Source organism: Maylandia zebra, linkage group LG15 (genome assembly GCF_041146795.1).
Source record: "Maylandia zebra isolate NMK-2024a linkage group LG15, Mzebra_GT3a, whole genome shotgun sequence".
Classification (NCBI taxonomy): domain Eukaryota; kingdom Metazoa; phylum Chordata; class Actinopteri; order Cichliformes; family Cichlidae; genus Maylandia; species Maylandia zebra.
In genome coordinates this window covers 41,159,024-41,178,562 of record NC_135181.1, presented here as the reverse complement: position 1 = coordinate 41,178,562, position 19,539 = coordinate 41,159,024, and the positions used below count along the sequence as shown (strand labels likewise).

At 41.5% G+C, this 19,539-nt stretch overlaps 1 protein-coding gene across 16 annotated transcripts in view; it reads left to right on the top strand.

Moving 5' to 3' along the window:
- ptprfa (protein tyrosine phosphatase receptor type Fa) overlaps positions 1-19,539 on the top strand; it is a 358,380-nt gene that overhangs the window by 216,456 nt on the left and 122,385 nt on the right. For all 16 annotated transcript variants that reach the window (XM_076874474.1, XM_076874475.1, XM_076874480.1 and 13 more), the window contains 2 exons: positions 1,815-1,925; positions 18,562-18,831. In XM_076874474.1, coding sequence (XP_076730589.1) covers positions 1,815-1,925; positions 18,562-18,831 — 381 coding nt within the window. The remainder of the gene's footprint in view (positions 1-1,814; positions 1,926-18,561; positions 18,832-19,539) is intronic.

The window sequence follows — 19,539 nt, the reverse complement described above, 5'->3', positions numbered from 1 at the left end:
TGCACCAGATCCACCCGGGATGCTGCCACACACATGTTTTCTTTTCTTAAACCGGCTTCACACACCCATCCCATGTTGCATTTCAGGATTGTATTCTGAAATATGTACATTTTTATTTCTCATAGTTTTTACTGTGCGCTGCTACACTGCATGATGTATGTCACGGTCAGCACATAAAACCACATTATTACTAAACACATGTTGCTTCTTTCTCAAAGCTAACCTCAGCAATGACAGCTCATTTTACATGTTTCTAAATGCTATGAAATTGCAAAAGAAGCTTTTTGGTGTGATTGGATGTAGATCACCATGTCAGGTATGTATTGTGTGTTTATATAGCAGTGATCGGTGGAGGTTAGTTTAGTTACTGAAGGCTTTGAACAGTCGGGGGTTTCATGCATTAACATTTTAACATCTGAAAATGACAAGCTGTTGAATCCCTGGGACACTTTCAGCAATTAGGCCAAAGTCTTCTGTTTCACTTGTTTCTGTTCAACAATTTGAAAGTGTTTTGACTGACAGTCAGAATAAACAGCTCAGATTGCTTCTTGGGAATCCTGTAGTGCAGCAGTCAATTTTGAAATGGTGTTGCCAGAAAAACAGGAAATTACATTTCATGGCCGATTGTGTTTAGCAGCACATCGCCTATTTAGACTTTCAAACAAATGTCTTCAATTCCCATCCATTTGAACAAAAGCAGTTTCATTAAATGGAATCTGTTCTGTTCATTTCCAGGTCCAGGTTTGTATTGTAGAGCTCAGCTAATGTTGCTTTGCGTGATTCAGATCTCACAATATTCCTTTTTTGATCTTAAATTGGCCGCTCAGTTTATTCTCATTCAGAAAAAAAACGTTTTTGTTCCAAACTTGGATGTTTAACATCCAAGTTTGGAACAGCACATCTGTGACAGAAAATAAGGAACATCAGAACAGGCTCCCTTTAAAAAAGAATCACATTTACATGGTTGTGTCTCTACAAGACATTTTAGCTATACTGTTGACAGCGACAGCTGTGCCAGTGCATTTCTATCCCAGGGTGTCGAATGCTGCTTTTCTGTCTGATGTTGCAAAGATACACTGAAGGAGTTCTTGTCTTTCAAAGCCATCAAAGAAGAATGAGAGGTTCAAGAATAACAGTCATTTTCATAAATTTACAAAAACAACTTTACAAAACTTTACTAAAAAACGTTTCTTGTACTTAGAACTACTTTTCCCCAACATACCCCTCATATGGGGGGACTACAGTTTGTTTGTTACATGTTCATGTTTTGCTTTGCTGACATGGAAAACTGTAGATTTTAAAGTATCTATTTTTAATGAATTTATCTGATAAATAATGTGGTTTGCTTTTGTGGTTAATTGTGCAGATAGAACATCCAATATTCATCTTCAGTAAAATGTAGCCTGCAGAAACCAAGAGGTTATCTTATGGTTTAAATATGAAGCCCTGCAAAGACTTCATACAAGTTGGGAGTGAAAGACGTGTTGTCATAAACCTGATGTGTCGCAGAACGGCTACCATAGCTGTGCATATCTTGACAAATGTCAGTATTTGAAACCCTGGAATGAGAAAATGCTGGAAAGCCTGAGTCAGCACAATAACAGCTAATTGTTAAAGTTGTCATAAATAATAAGATCAAATGATACGACTTGAAGAAAACTTGTTAGTTAGTTGTATAGATTTGGATTCAGATTTCTGCTCAGCCAAGTTAAGGGGAGCTTTCCGTTTGGACGATCAGGCTAACAGTGTGTCTGTGTGTCTCCACGTGTGTGTGGTGCAGATCTTAACTGTGACATTTTAACCTCCCTCCCCAGGAGCGCTTCAGATTGAAAACAGCGAGGAGTCGGACCAGGGCAAATATGAGTGTGTGGCTGTCAACAGCGCCGGGACTCGTTATTCGGCTCCAGCTAACCTTTATGTTCGAGGTAAGCTCCCTCTTGACCTCGGCCGCCCCCCTCCCTGCTGCCGTTCGGGTCACCGCCTGCAGCAGAAACGGTGCTCTCTCGTCACCTCCAGCTCTGCCTCCTGAATGCTAACAGGAAAACTGCCTCTCCGGATGTGACTGCAGCGAAAATCACACCTCTAGCCTCACACTGTCATTTCCTGATCTTTCTGCCTCTCTGTCTCGTCTCTGTCTCCTGGGTGCTGATTTATGTATTTTGCTCCTCTGCTCTGTTGTTACTTTGCTTGACCTGCTTAACCTCACAGTGACCTGGGGGGATGTTTTGACTCGTCAGGGGTGAAAGAGAGTTTGGCTGCGGTTCTGCCTTTTAGTTTTGGGGCAGTGGAGGTTTTACGTGTGGGGTCTTGCCTCCAAAGGGAAGCTGACACCTTCACGTCGCAAATGGGGAAAAAGTGGAGAGGAAATCCCCTCCATGCAGTTGGCTGGATGTAAAGCAGCAAAGCCAGCAGGGTGAAAGGAAGCCTCAGGCTTTCTCTCAAGTCTCGTCAACAAACAACTCAATTAGCCTCAGCCAGTATCAGGTTCTCAAAGGCAATTTTCAAAGCATGCTGTTGATTCATTTCTCCTTTTAATCTCGTTTTTGTTTGACAGCTCTCTTTGATGCAGTCGGACTTAAAATCATTTGAAAGCTTCTGCATAATAAATACAGCTGTTACCAAATCTTTAGTGCTGTTTAACTGGAGCTGTTGTATCGTGTTTTCGATCATGTCGAGCATTGCTTCTTAAACCGTTGCCCCACAATCTATTTTCCCCCAGTGTGTCAAACAAAGACAGGCAGAGATGTTTGATTTTTCCCTCACACGTTCATCTCTGATCACACAGCTAATGTGTGAAATTCGTTCTTTGATTCATTCCACCTGCACAAGAAGGGAGGAGATACCTGCAATGACCCTGTGTCCTGCCAACAAGCCTACATGCCACTGGAGTCAGTGGGTAAGATTCGGGCCCAGTTTCAGCACTTAAATTACCGCATCCAGCACAGAACTACAAACAGGAGCTTGGATTTTAGCTGCTTGTTACGTCTGGCATTATTAGCCATTTCTGGATCTACATGCTCCTTTAATTTCAAACAAGCATCAGGGTACCACTGAGAGTTAAAAACAGTCCAAATTCTTCCAGTGCTGTTCTCCAAGGTGGTAAAAGAACATTCTTCCATGGAAAAGAGGATTAGAAGGTAGCAGAAAGGTAGCTCGCTAGCTGACACCCAAAGATGACATGCTCTGTTCTGATGGTAGAATAATGCCCGATTTCAAGCATTAAGTTGCAGCGTTCAGCTCAAGAAACATGCAAATGACAGACTTTAGAGGCAGCAGCTTTGATTTTATGCACCTGTTGTCTGACGTCATGACCCAGTTCACACAACTCAATGAAATACCAGCAATGTTAGTGAAGCTGACAGTACAGACAGGTCCTTCTCAGTCGGAGAACAAGGACTCTGTTTATACAGTGAGGTCATACTGTGGAGATGTTTTCTATATTCAACATAAGCAGGAAGAATTCTCACAGGGAGCAATGAGATCCCCACGGCACAGATCTGCTGCAGAAACCCTGAAACTTTAGTCGTTTAACGACTTCTTGCAGGTTAGTTCAGGCCAAAGTGGTTCAACAAGTCCATAGCAGGACAAAGCAACATGTAATGAGATCAAACAAGTACAGATAAACAGATTCAAATAGTTTTTAAAGGAGCAAAGACGGGTTTTGAGTTTCAAAGTTCTCAACATTTCCGGCTGTTCTCAGTTCCTCCACTCCGACTGCTCCAGCAGCTCGGGGCATAAAAGCTAAAAGCTGCCTCCCCATGTGTCCTTTACTTTGGAAAAACTAGCAGATTTGTGCTGGAGGACCTGAGGGTCTTTGCTAGTTCATACACTGTCAGCATGTCAGACATATATAGTGGAGCAAGACAATGAAGTGCTTTAAAAACAAGTAAAAGAAATGCAGTCAATAAGGTCACTGACAGAAGGCCACTGCAGGGACTTCAGAGCTGCTGTAATATGTTTTCTCTCCTTCTGGCCCTCGTAGGCACTCGGCTGTAGGATTCTGGATTAGTTGGAGATGATTTATAACAATTTCAGGTAAACTAGATAGAAAGGTTTTGCAGTAGTCAAGCTTGTTGAGTAATTAGTGACAAAGTATTGACATTTAAGAGAAAAAAAAACAGATTTTCTGCCCTTTCATGTTAAGATAACTCCTGTATACACCACACTGAGCTTGCTTGGATATTATAAAGTGAACACATCATAGCAGGTGTAGGATGCTGAAGGTCATAGTCCAACAGGAAAACAATAAGGGTGCAGATGTTGCAGAAAAAGATGGAAATCAACTCCCTGCCAAAATGTTATTTTTACTATGTGGATATACTAATAGAGCAGACTCTGGTCATTTAATGGATGAATTCAAGTTGTAAAGTTGTGTCCTGTGTTCAATCAAAATCAGTAGCAGCTGGTTTTCGTGGGATTTATGCATGTAAACATTGCTACTTTGATACAAAAGTTTACCAAGGAAATATCCCGCGAGCCAGGACGGATCCTTTCTTCTGTGTTGATCATAGCCGATTCTGACTGTATCTGAAGTCCAACAGAAACCGAGGCTCATCAGATCAGCAACACTTCCAGCCTCTGTTGTTCAGTCTGGTGAGGCTGAGTCCTGCAGGCTTCCTGACAGGAGTTGCACCTGGTGTCATCTTCTGCAGTTTCACTTTCTTTGGCAGGAAACGTTTCGAGGGAAAACCTTTTTTAAAATGTATTGTGAGGTTTAGGTTAAGTATGTGGTGCTTTTCCAGTATTCTTCAATGAAACTGCAGAGCGAAAACAGCAGGAGTGACGATCCTGATGCAGCGTTAATGAAAATGGTACAGAAACAATACTAACACGGGAAAACAAAGCAACGCAAAAATGGGCAAAAGACGTGATAGAGCATGTGACTGTAAGTTTAAAAGCACATTCATTCATTTTGAAATACACTTGAACTTATAGCCAAATTTGCCCCATTGTGTGTGTGTGTGTGCCTTTCTTGAAAGTACATATGTGTGAACAGATGTACATTTTTTATCTACTTAACATGGCATGTGCATCATTTTCCAAATAACAGATCGTAGCACAGCACTCAGAATAACATAAAAAACTTGCCTTTGGGAACTAAAGAGAACTGTCAGTTAACCATCTCGGTCGTGAAGAAAGTTCAGGCATAGTTTTGAGGACACTTTGTTTGTTTCCACATAAATGTACATATTTGATGTCATTTTACAAGACGCATCCTCCACTGAGCCACCAACAGGAACCGCAGCCAACAAAGTGAGAACATAAAGCATGTGACTTGTTCTGTTTCTGCTTCTCTTTTCAAGGTTCCTGCCTGTGTTGATTTAACCTGTAACCTCTCTAGGTGTGCCAGTATTTGCGTTTCCATTTTCATCTCACACTGTGGCTTCTGAGCAATCACTGCAACATATGTCACAGATATGTTGCCAGTGTGTCTGTCTTCCTTCCCCACCAGTGTCTGTCTTCATCTCTTTTTAGTTTCTTTCTCTATATTTGTCGCTCTGGTCTCGTTTCCACTCAGGTGTCAGTCATATACTTTGACCGTATATGTTACTTCTCATGTCTCAATGCTTATCCTCCTATCTGCACATGAAGACAGCTGCATTTTATTGTTTAACATGCTTTGTTTTCACTTCTTCTGATGGACGTGAGAGACTATTTTGGGAGTGAATGTGTGTCACTATTTAGTCCACGTTTTAAGACATTACTTGGAAAGCACAGGAAGTTCTTTGGTCCATTTAGCTTTTAAATATTTCTTTAACTTAAACATTGCAGATCAACTGGCTTTAGTGTCCTAAAGATGCACTTTAACATAACCATACGATTGATGGGGTCTAATAATATTTTAGTGCCTATATAGAGAAAATTGGATAAAAATGCAAAGAGTAATTCATATTTACTGAAGGTTCACTAACTTTTGTTGAGCTTTCAAAGCTGTAAAAATAGGGAAGAAATTAAAAGCCTTCATTTAGTATTAAGTTTGCAGTTCCACAGACGTGTGATCCTGTCATTTGTGGGTTATAGACTGACAGTTGAGGTTTTTTTGTTTTTGTTTTTACAATATTTTCTTTCCAGTAAGCTGTGGCACTAATGGATGGCAAGTCTTACATCAGCAGCATCTCAAAACCTCTAAATTCATTAACTTACTGGAAAAGCCTCGTTATTAAGTTGCCTAAAAATGTGTAAGTCAATGCAGCTTATGTAAAGCTTATAAAATATACAGAAAATACAGTTGGTTCTTAAGACAGTGACACAAGTAAAGTTCAAATGAAACTATCATGCTGCAAGTGCAGACTCTCAGCTTTATTTCAAGGGGTTGAAACCAATGAACCACCAAACAACTGGTCATTGTGCAAATTCACATAATGAGGAATAAAATGTTTCTGTTTAATAGTTTGTCCAGAATCTTTTGCAGGAAGCGCCTCCCTGAAACCACAGCTCTCTTTATGACTCTTTGATTCCAGACTTTTCTGCAGCTCTTTTCTTCGGCAGCCTTCGACTGACAGTCAGCCACTTTACCTCTAAAAACTTCTGGGTTTGCTTTTCAAGCATGTTTTGGGTCATTACGTACGTTCCCATCTGCTCCGTCTTGTCAATCCTGCAGAAATATGCTGATTCTGAGCAGAAGGCGTGTCGCCCAATTCAGAATTCACACGTCTGTCATATGTCACATCATCAGTAAACAGCAGTGACTCAGTGCCACTGAAAGTCAAACATGCCCTGACTTCGTACTGTCTTCAGCATGTTTTTAGTCAGTGATCATGAGTCTATAAGTTTCTCTCTTGGAATTTTGTTACAGACTGATCTGAAATTTTCACAGCGTGGTGAACTTGTGGATAATGCTGTTCCTACCTCCTGATAGTGTTTCTCTACCATCACAAGGATCCTGTGATCACTCAGAACGGTTGAGTTGAAATTATTTCCAAACTTTGCACCTGTTGAACAGATGAAGGAAATACTGATACTGTAGCATGGAGGAGGAGTCGAGCATGATGATAACAGACAGACTGGTCCCTCGTGATAAAGGGAGAGCCATTGATTTACTGGTTGATCTACTAACCCTAACCCTTACTGCCTACTGTGGTACTGTGGATAGTGACCAAAAGAATTGGACTGCCGATCCTTGCAGTAGAAATGAGCTTCCTCCAGACATTCTCTTAGTTTACTCCATGGACCTTTCAGGAGAGGCCGCAGTAAAGGCACTGCTTTCAGACATATGACCAGCACCTCCTAGATGAGGGGTTTCTGACACACCTGGGGCAGACACAGTGCAATTCCCCCCAGAAAAGCTTAAGGCGGTGCCTAGGTGGAGGGAGGTTTGAGTATCTCTACTTACTTCATCCTGGCAGCCCGCGGTAAATCAATGTGAAGATGAATACCCTCAAATCAAAGCTGAGAGTTTGCACTTTAGGCTCATATTTACTATATAACTGTAAAAATATCAATGATTGTGTCAATTTCCAAATATGGATCCACCCAACTGGGTAAAATTCAAAGTTTTTTCCCACGTACACTGACAATAAAGGGCTATTCTATTCTATTCTATTCTATTCTATTCTATTCTATTCTATTCTCAGTGCTCCCGGTATCTGCTCTGTCTGTGGGTGAGAGTAACATTCACAGGTTCAGAGGGTTTAGCAGATTTACAACTCTGTTACTACAGTTTTTAATCAATGTTTATCTTTTCATCAGCCAGTGGGTAAAAAGTGTCCTTTGAATTCGGTGTTAGCTAATCCGAAGCGCCTCCATACAAATGAATCTGCTCTAAGTACGGACTGGGTTCATGGTAGAATAATTTCCAAGGTGAGTGTTGGATTAATCCTGTTAGGGCAGCATGTTTATGTGCTCATTGATTTCAGGGTGCTGTGTGGCTGAGCTCCCCCCACAGTCAATGAGCAGAATAAATGTGAGCGGTAACACAACGTCTGCTTTGTGTGCCTAATGAAGTCTGGTTGTCAGCAAGCCTCCACCTCCTTAATGCTGTCTTAATTCACAGGCTGTGGAGGGCTCAGCTGCTGCAGCAGTGTTAAAGACAGGGAAGGGAAAGTGTGTGTGTGACTGGGGGGTCGGGGGGGTCCTTACTGTGAGATCTCCCTGTGTGCCTTATTCTTGTTACGTTAGAGTGTATCTTTCATTGTGTGCATGGTGGGTTTGCGTTGGGTTGTTACATGCCGTGTGCGTGTGTGTGTGTGTGTGTGTGTGTGCGTGCGTGCGTGCGTGTGTGCGCGCGCGTGCGTGTGTGTGTGTGTGTGCGTGTGTGTGTGTGCGTGCGTGCGTGTGTGTGTGTGTGCGTGTGTGTGTGTGTGCCACTGATGTGTACAGGCTGTTTTTCACTCATTAACGGATAAGCAGATATTTGCCTGTTTTACTCTCTCTGTTTCTCCTTGTCTTCTTCCTCCCACTCCTTATTTTGCCCCTCTCGTTGTTTCTTTTTTTTCTTTCTCACTTTATCTTAAATCCCTCCATCGCCATTGCACCCCGCCATCCAAAAAAACCAATCCAAATCTCACCACTCAGATCAACGGGAAGGTTGGTTCTTTCACTCTTTACCCTCTTAAAGCCAAGGCCTGGCAGACTGGAGCCGTGCCGCGCCTGCATCTCGCTTGGCGCCTCAGGCCCGTCCCGGCCTCTCTCAGGACCCCAACCCTACAGTGCAACCACCCTGCCCCTCACCTCCACTGATGTTCAACCCACCCCACCCTGCTTTAATATATGAGCCGCATCACATCCTGCTCTATGCACCCTGCTTCATTAAAAAATGTGAAATGAGCATGTCTTACTTTAAATGTCATAAATGCACATTATTAAAAAGTGAATTTCCCACCAGGAAAGGATCACACTGAGGACGTGGCACTGAGTTGGTGTTGTAAGGCGTCTAGGGAGCTGCTATATTTTCTACAAAGGCAACAAACCTGTACACCACAGCAAATTGGGAATAAAGATTTCAAATTTGTCCTGGTGAACTTGCAGGAAAGGGAAGATAATTATGATCTAATGCCTGATTAGAACAACAGCATGTGTTTAAAACAAGAAGCACTTATCTGCGCCGTCTGCGTGTAGAAACGCTGTAGAAGAATGGGCTGTTCTAAAGAGCTCGCTGAACTTGAGCATGTTACTGTAAAGGAAGCCATCAATCCAGCAAATCAGTTTGTGAAGTTTCTTCCCTTTAGATATGCCAAAGAGGAAGTGTTTAGGAACCAAAGCAAATCAGCCATGCAGTGGCAGGACACGTAAAGTGGGGTCACTGAATCCACATTGTGTGTAAAAGTCATCCAGGCAGTGGGCTTCATAGCCCAACAGCTCCTGTAAGTGTAATGTGTTTCCATACACAGGTCCAAAACACATTATTATTATTATTATTATTAATGTTAGATTTTCGACTGTGGACAAGAAGCTCGACGGGATCATGAATATTTACATTTAAACAGACCAGCTCCACAGTTGCAAATGATTTTCTACGACCAAAAACTTTGGAAAATGAAGCTGATCTTTTCTGAGTAACCCAACAGTCTACCTTAAATCAGGCTCATGGATATCATAGCTTAGAACATCTGTCAGCAAATCATTTGTTAGCCTGGTTACTCTTTGACAAACCTTCTTAACAGCCTAACTGTCGTGCAAGATTTTTGCCCTTCTTATAAAGCTGTTTTTCAGGGCAGTGACACGATGATGACACATGTAGTGCCAGTCTCACACGCCTCACAACTTTCCTGGTTAAAATGGAGCAGAGTGTTTGCATAACATCTCTGGTTTCAGAGTTTGTGCTCACTTCACAAAATGTTGCATCAGTCTCATGAGGTCCTCTCCAGCATGCTGATCATGTTTTTGTTGTCGTGGCTAATTCAAAGGCATGGCTCATCCCAGCTCTCATCTGCTGCCTGACCATCATTAGGCTGAGCGGCAGGCTCTGAGCTCACACTGCTTTCACCATTCTCTCCTCTCGTCTGCTACAGAACTACACTCTGCAAGAAAGAAAGAAAAGATAGCCTCAGACATGTTTACAGCTTTTTCCAAGACTCTTACTGCTGGATCATTAATAGCAGAATGTGGAGGAGCTCAGAAGTGGAAGTGAACTACTAGAGGAGAGAATTGCAGCTCTAGCCCCAGTGTTTGTGTCTGATATATGAATTTACAGCCTTGTAGTGCCGCTTGTTTCCCTTGTCTTTATATCTGAGGTCAGTGAATGGTGCCGATCGATGCTGCACTTAGTTTTAAATCTCCATAACATTATTTAGCTAATTTGACCAACTGTGTTATTCTTGATTGTTCAAAAAGGGGAAGTTAAATTTAATCCTGACAGATTACTTTCCAAGGTGAAGTGACACATTTAAAATTAAAGAAGCAATAAAAGTAAATAGATGAGAAGACTGGAACAATTAATAGTGTTTATATGATTCTGAAAAAGCTTTTTTGCAGTGAGTTCTCATTTAAAAAGAGAAATGCAATCCAGTCAAACCCGGTTATCATCAAAATGTATTAAATGTGAGTCCTATAAAAAAAAGCAAACTGTGCAAGAACAACAACAGTAAATGTGTCGTGATGCAACAAGTCCATGAAATCCTTTGGATACATCAGCAACATCTGGTCGCAGGGGAAATGGTTTTTGGACAGCTGGCTGAAATCAGCTGCAGCGAGAGGGCTGCACCAAAAAGCTCTTTGATTGTTTTGGTTGCTAGCAGGGTGCCCCGCAGTGGAAGTCTGAAAAAGCTTCTCTGTTTCCAGTTTGAGCTGCAGTTTTCGCAGTTTCAGTGTTACTTGGCAGACAAGTATTTTTCATGGAAGCTAACGCCAAGTACGGCTTCCTACTAGCGACCAGAACAACCAGAAGGAGGTTTTTGGTACCATAGACCACCTGTGACTAGTTTCACACAAGCAAGTGCCACAACAACAACAACAACAACAACAACACATTTTTCCATTGCAATTTTCTGTTTGCAGACGGTCACCAACATATTGAGGCCTTAGCAGTGTACCCATGACCAGTGTTGGGTTTTTGGAGCCAGAGGTTATCATAAATGAGACTGGAGTGCTAAGCTATGAGCTAGCGCTCGCAACTTTCATAGGCTGTATATGGACAACACACCTACACAGAGCTGCTAATTAGTGTTAAGTAACAGACTAATAAAATATTTGAACTTTACTCACCAAAATAGAAGCAAAGTCGTGGAAAATTTCCGCTACACAGCAAACCAGATAATTTGTCATCTAATGTCCTTAACAAAAAATAAATATTTCACTAATACTGCAAACACTATAAGGAGGAGGTGAGCCCCAGCAGACACTGATCAGCTGCACCGGTCAGCCAACACGAACATTGTGCAGTAATCAAAGTCTTTCTTTACTTTGATCACAAACCATGCAGATTAAAAGGCCTCACAGAAATCTGTGTAGCTTCATTTGTGTTTTCAGCTGCACTGCTGTTATGTTTCAAACATTTCTTGATTTCTATGAATCCAAATATGTGAAACCCAAACATGGACCCTCTCTCACACTAACGGTGTTTGTTGTTTTCTCATTTTGTCAGAAGTGACATCAGTTAGTAGATTACAGGGATTACAGCAAGTTATCATGTCCTATTGATTTTTTAAAAATATTTTTAAAAATTCGAACTGTTGCAGTACATAATTGTACCAGCATCTTTATTTTCTAGTGAGCTGATAAAGCAAACACCCCGTAACAGATTTTGGGCTGCAAAGTCACTTCTACAAAGTTTAATATTTTACACAAAACTGAAAAACAGCCAGAATCTCTAAACAAATGGCAGCATACTGTGTTATAACCTGCAGTTCACTTGAAGGAAAGTTTGGCTTATTAATGTAAAATTAAGGAAAAAATGATACAGTGAACATTAAACTTAAAGCTGAGCTCCTGTTGGTCCAGTTAAAGGGAAAAGAGATGCCAGTTAGTATAAAAGTCCTTTCTCCCATTCATTTCTTCACGAGCAAGCATGCTGCTGCTGCCTCTACACCTGTGCTGCTGCATGCACACCCTCACCGTGCACACAGATGTTCGCTTCCCCATTCATCGCAGCTTCTCCATCTTAGCTTCTTCTACAACTGTAGCTTTTTCTTTATTCGGGCTTGGCTTCAGAAGTTTGCCTCAATTATCCCTCCTCCCTTCTCCTTCCCTTTCCCTTCTTTCTCTCGTCTCTTTTCTCTGGCATGCCAGTAAAAAAACGAGTCTGTCTGCATTTTAACTCTTGTTGGTCTTAACATGTATCTCTTACTATTCAAAGTTATCTTGGCTACTAAGTTTGATTTCAGTTTCACTCAGTACCTACATCCACCATCAGGCCATCATCCAGACTAAATGTTGCAGTAACACCATCATGTTTAACTGCAGAGTTGATAACTGTCATCGTAGTGTGACCATCCTCCATGTCCATGGGTGACTTTTTAATTGACTAACTTAAGAATATGATGATTTTCACAGTTCTGGCCAGCATGCACCCGTCTCACAGTTTTGCTAAGTATTGAACGCAAACACGTCAGTTTTAAATGTCTTGAATCAAACATTCATATGACAAGTGCAAACGAATTAGTTTGATGAAGTACCATGCAGGCGTAAAATGCACTGTATGGTTAGATTTCTGTTATCTGTCACCCAGTCCCATCAAGGAGGCCTGACAAACGATCCTCAGTGATATGAGTAACAAGCAGTGCAGGAGAACATGGTATGACCCCCACTAATATGATAGAAGTAACGCGTTGCATTACAAAACAAACAAAACATTACAAAATTTCACTGTGTGTTATACTTGTATAACTATGCATGTGACAAATAAAGAACCTTGAACCTTGAACCTTGAAAACTATGGCTATTAATAATGAACCTGTTACCCTGCAGTACTGGGAAGCATCAAACTTTGATTTAGAAAGGCCTAAAATCATGGCAGTACAGCCCGCTCTCCCTCAGCGCTGTAGGTCGACCTGCTCAGTCACTCACTTTAACAAATTTACTATTAACATTAGCTCAGGCTGCTGAGTTACTGCTGTGAGTTATTACTGATGTTCAGCAATAACAACTTAATTTTGCTTGCAAATGTTAAAAGTATATCAGCAGAATTTAGCACACTGTCCTGATTGGCTGTAACATGGTTTATGGCAACTGATAGACACTAAATATATATAATAATATATAATATAATAATAATAAATTAAGAATCGATACTGATACTACCATTAATAATATTAACAATAATAATCTAGTAAAAAATCAAACAAACGGGTCCCTAAAACCATGACGTTGTAATTGGTAACTGATAAGTTATTATGTTACCCTATTAAAATAAAGTAATCTGAGTACTCTAAAACACTAGCATTTACTTGTTACAGCCAATTCTGCCTCGCTGACAGGACTGAAGGCCGTTCTGGGAGAATCAGCTCAGGATGTTTTCCACACCTGTTTTCTACGTGTGTGTTTCAGACACCAGCTCACTGCAGTATTTCTGAGCTGACGGCACTGATGTCACATCACATGTCAGACATTCACATATGAAAAAGCTCTGATTAGCACAAATATAAATCCTCCACGTTGTGCTGCAGGACGATGCTTTTAGAAGCCCCAACAAAGTCGACTAGATAGGAAACATCGATTTTAATGTGAGTGTTGGGGATTATTTTTATACCTGACCATTATTTAAGACGGAGATGACGAACAAAAACTAAACAAAACATAAAAACCTGCATTCACAGTAACAGTTTTGTGGATGTTGCATGAAAAACAAGCTGAATAACTCTTCAAGCACATAGTCCAGCTTGTTTTAGCCTTGACTTCTGATCATAAGCAAAAAAATGAGATTCTGGATACGAGTCTTGGAAATGAGTTTTCGGTTCACTCTTGGCTTGTGGAGCTCAGAATTATTGAAGAAGCTGATCTTAGAAGTGCTGCTCCTCCACACTGGCAGGTCAGATCACGTGGGTCAGGTGTATCTGATTACCTGCTAGACTCCTCACTATCGAGTTATTCCCGGCACGTACAGCTAGAAGAAAGCCGGGAGTAATCATACATCCAGCCTGGGCTGGATGTGCCTGAGGAACATCACAGCAGGGGCTAAAGAACACGAAGGAAAAACACAAACTGCAGCAAAAAGTTCTGGGAATTGGCTCGAACAAAACAAAATTAAAAATATAAATTTGTCTCTGCTCAAAATAATCTGACATACATAAGCATCCAGTGCAGCTTCTGTTTGTATGTCTCTCCACGCTGGTGACTCTTCCTCTTACAAAGTTTACAAATCTAGTGAGTAGACGTGTGAATTGTGTTCCCCAAACTTTTCATGTCTGTTTTTTGTTCTTCTTTATTACCAACAAAGATCCTTCACATGAAGTGTTTTTGTTTTGTTTTTTTGAAGTTTTTTGGACGTTTTGCTTTTATTTCACGGTTCAGCCGTGGGAAACAGGAAAGAGGGGGAGAGAGCCACAGCTCGGACTCACGCCCGGTCGCTGAATTTCAGCCGTGAGGCTCAACCAGTGAGCTAACCACCTCTTCACAAAAGCTGCGAGTTAGTTTGAGGCAGAAGTTAATGTGTGATTTCAACAAGTTTGAGATGATAAAATCGGAAAGTGCAGGTGGTAAGAAACAGACTTCCAGGGATCTAAAAATAGCAGCCACCCTGCAAACCATCTGGAAGTGTTCAAAACATAACCACGATCGAGTCAAATCAGGTAAGGCTTTTGAATATTTATGGACTGATTCCCAAAAGCTGCTATCGGGCTGCTATGCTAAAAGATTTACATAAACATTTCTGGCTCGTTACTCTAAAGAATTTCCCAAATCGGCCATAAATCAAGTGTAACTCATACGTCATAAACATGGCAGGAGATTAAATGCAATATTCGACAGTGAGTTTCTCTGTATCCCATTATTGGACAGATGACAGGAGCATGCTAGTTGTTTGTTTGTTTGTTTCCTGTGAAACTGGTAATATAACCAAAAATAATAATGCATCGGTTGACTTGATGACTTGTGTAGGACTTTACAAAACCAAGAAACTAAACTAAGAAATAAAAAACTTCATGTCATGTCAGCTGCAGGTATATATGTCAAAATATAAAATAACTGCAGTATTTCGATCAGAACTTTACTCACAAATTGCACGAGTGAGTTAATCTTAGCACCGTGTTGATATTAAGCATTGGGTGGGTTCACTGAAGTAATATGGACTTAATCGTATGTAATGCAGCTCCTGCAAACTTCTGAACACCTGTGAACGGATAAAAAGAACAAATATAATAACCTCCTACGACGCCTGCTGTGTTCTTACATTTTCTAACTTTGTACACCACATTCATGTCATGTAAAACTGAAATGTTTGCAGCGGTCTGTAGGGTCAAACACCCTGTGTACACAATAACAACAGTTCAGTGCTGGTGAATGCTGGCCAGCTGAAGCTAACATGCCCTGTTGTAGAGCTCTGCCTACCCCCCCTCTGTCTTGGTAAGAGTTGAATCAGGTAATGATGACAGTGATATGGTGTCTGTCACTGTGATCGCTGATGTGCTGCTGGCTGTAGTGTTTTGATTTTACTGCCACACACATGCACACACACAGATCACAGTTGGCAATCAAATTTTACAGGTTTCGGCCTCGTATTTCTGTCACTCAGCTGTGAGTAAAATTAAAAGTTTATCTGATGTTATCTCAGTCAGTCTGGATTTTAAATCGTTTAGCGTGATAAACAAAGTTGGCAGGAAACACTTCCCACATTAGCAGGAAGCGCCACCTGTGTGAAGTGTGTGTGTGTGTGTGTGTGTGTGTTGGAAGGTCAGTTGGGAAATCAAGGCCTGACTTTTCCTGTGCACTTATTGAAAATTTACTACCTCCATTACAAGACTGTCACATATGCTGTAAAAGCCTGGCGGGAGAGATGCAGCTTCCTTCAATATTTTAGGGTAAATTCGCTCTGAAAAGTCCGTTCCTGCAGATTAAACACAAGTGCAAAAATACGTCACAACATTGACATTAAAACGTCAGCTCAGCATGTTGTTGATCTTTGTAAAGCTAGAATCACTGGTCTGAAGTAACTTTGAGTTATTGTCAGTGATGAATAGCGGTTCCAGCCCTAAAAGTATTTTTACTCTCATTTGACCTTTTTGTACCTTTAATCAAATCCTCCAAAATAAAATACGTGATTAGCAGCAGTAAGAGAATTGACCTAACTGAGCTCGCAGCCCCTGAATCCTCCGCCTACTCTTCCTCCTCCTTTTGCTTGCCCTGTCTCCTCTCTTCTTCCTTCTCCACATTAGTTTTCTCCTTGGGAAGCTGTCTTAATGCCAGCCATCTGCATTTCTGAGCCTGCAGCTTACCATGTCAGCAAACAATGCTGTTCTTGTATGAGCAGCACCCAGAATGCTGCATTATCTCTTGCACCACAGTAACATTTAGCCCACGCATGCTCTCCAGCACTCTGGATGCTGTCAGTCATTGATCAGCAACACTATGTGCAAACGAAGAAAACTCCGAGTTTCTAACTTCACCGCTTCTCCTGTTACATCAGATTTTTTTACAGTGAGGGCTAGAATGTGTAACCCTGCGCTTCCTCTTCTTTAGTTAAACCACAATGAAACCCCAGAAAAGCCTCTGATCCACACTGTAAGCTTCTCACACCAACACGCTGGCTCAGGGCTTAAATTACACTTTGTGAGTCAGATTTTCGTGACTGTGTACTCGCCTAAGTCAAGAGCAAGGACTTCATTTATGCAACAGAGCTGTCTGCATTTGACTTGATGTGCACACAGGACTGTTGCACTAATTCAGACATTGTGTAATGAGGAAGTAGATCCAAACACTTTGGGGAGATTTCCAGGGATGAGAGCTAACATTGGAGGAGAATCTTTATCCCACGTTCGCTCCAGCACACTTTGTGCCTTAGCATCACGACACGATGGAAACTCTACCGCCTTGCCGCGCATTAGACTCCAGGTGCAATTTAATCCCTGCAGCCCAGCAGGAAACCCCAGATTTTCCAGAGAAATCCAGTTACATGCTTTAGACACAGCTTCTCATTTTACCCAGTTTCTCGGTGAGCGTGGCGCCCTACGGCGGTGATTCCCAGTATTTCTTCATCTGGCCCGTAGCACACTGGATACAAGGACGTCCTTTCTTTAACAACACCTCTCAGTTTAAATGTGTATATTTGTTTTAAACTGGATCAACCATCCAAAACTATTAGCGTATGTATTAAACCAGTTCGTCTACTGGTTTTAGCAACTGCACCACTTAACCACAGTCACAGTCACAACCATTATATTTTGGAGAAATGTGGTTACTGTTAGCAGGGTTGAAACTCTCTCATGTCTGACACGTCAGCCCTGTGTTAACCTTCCTTCTCCCACTCACACAGCAAATAAAGGAAACTGAATTTCTTAAAGCCCACTTAAAGCTGTGTTTGCAGCTTCCACTGCTTGAGATTATGCAGAACCTGCTACTCAGTATAATCAATAGATGGCTCTCCAAAGCACACATTTCTGCACATGACACAGCAGTGTAATGATTCAGTCAGATATTTCTGGCAAATGAAAACCTCTCCAAGTGTGAGCTATCACACGCAGTCCCAGTTTTAGGTTCACAGTCCACAGACCTCCATCAGTGTGGCGTTAGTGTTGGTATCGATGATACTGATCTGATACTGGTACAAAACCTTAATGTTTTATTGTATCTCAAATTATAGCATCATAATGATTACAGGACATCAGATTACTTGTTCTTATCACTTAATAACGCAGAATTATCATATAGAAATAAAAAACCTGAAGTTGTGCTATTTGAACACCCTGCCTGCAGCACTAAAGGACTCCCTGAGACGTCTGTCTCGCCCTAGCACCACCCGTCCTTCTCCTCCTCCTCCCAATGATAGTTTCTTTCCACTGTGTTCCTGTTAATGATAAACTACAGATTTACCCCAAATGACTAAAATATCGATATTTTAATGTGAGAATCGATTCTAGAACATAAAAGACTGAATCGATATTTTAACATCGATCGTTGGTATTTACCATGGATGGCTCACTGCTAATCGCTGGTGTTTAAATGAAATGCTCTTCATTGGCACAGAAGGTTAAATAAAAAAAGTTTTGCCAAAATAATTCATTTAACATGTGACATATTAGTAACCATGGCAACAAGACCTTACAATATACATTAATTGATGATTTACATTGTTTTATTTAAAACGTTAGCTAGCTATTTCATTCATGTGCCCATTATGTTCAGCAATTTATTAATTTAATAATTTAATCTCAGCCATAGTTTTCATAATTTCCAGTTTTTTATTCAGTAATTTTAATAATGTATTAATTATTTTAATACAACATGTTGATCATCTCATGCGAAGCTGGTTGGAGGGAAATTCCTGACCAGAAATTGGCTTTAAGATGACTCAACATTTTAAAAGCATAAAACAGACACAAACTGTAAAACTCCACCAGGCTCATTGACCAGTTCACACTGGTCTACGGTGCACAGTAAAAGCCAACCCAGTCAAACACTGAATCAGTCCAGTGGTCCCTACACCCCACCCCTCTCCTTTGTCCCCTCTCACTCTGCTCCTCTGTACTCCCACAGTTCGCCGTGTGCCGCCCCGTTTCTCCATCCCCCCCACCAATCATGAGGTGATGCCCGGAGGCAGCGTCAACCTGACCTGCGTCGCAGTCGGCGCTCCCATGCCTTACGTCAAGTGGATAAGTGGTGAAGTGGAGCTGACCCGGGAGGATGAGATGCCCATTGGCCGCAATGTTCTGGAGCTCACCAACATCCGCCAATCTGCCAATTACACCTGTGTGGCCATATCCTCCCTGGGCATGATCGAGACTACAGCTCAGATCACAGTCAAGGGTAAGAAACACTCACCTTTGTGGGGGTGGGATGGCGTGTGATATGATCCCGGTGAACAGTGGAGAAAAATTAATTGGTCCGATTGTGCAGTTCTGCCTGGCGTAATTTGCGCTGGCTTCATGAAGCTCCTGGTCATCATCCAACAGCCTCTTAGATGTTTTTGCAGCGCATACTTTAGGCCCTATTTAACTTGCTGATGTGATCACACGTGAAGGAGGTGCGCAAATGTCATCAGTCATCATTAAACCTGGAATACGTGCACCAGATTTCAGATCTTGTCGCATATGGTGCCTTTAAAGGACCAAAAAAGTCAGTTTTTCTGCTGCAGGGCTGGAGTGGAGCATGTTTTAAACCAAACACTGACCTTTTTCTTAGTATAACAAAGTTTACCTTCCTAAACCTAACCAGCAAGATAAAGGAGAAATAGGGGAGAAGAAAATACGATGCATGTTCACCTGGCTAACAACCAACTCCAAATGTAGACGCTGTCACTATTTAAGAGAGAATTGTTGTCTTCGTAGCACATCGCTGTGCCTTGGTAATGCAAATGCAGATCAATGAATTTGGCTTTGGACAATACTGAGCCTTTGATAAGGATGGCTTTGCCCAGCCCCACTGAGGCAGCAGCAGTGGGGTCAAATAAAGTATGCATAAAGCTCCTTACATGCACTCTCTGACACAACAAATAATATCAATATTTGAACATGT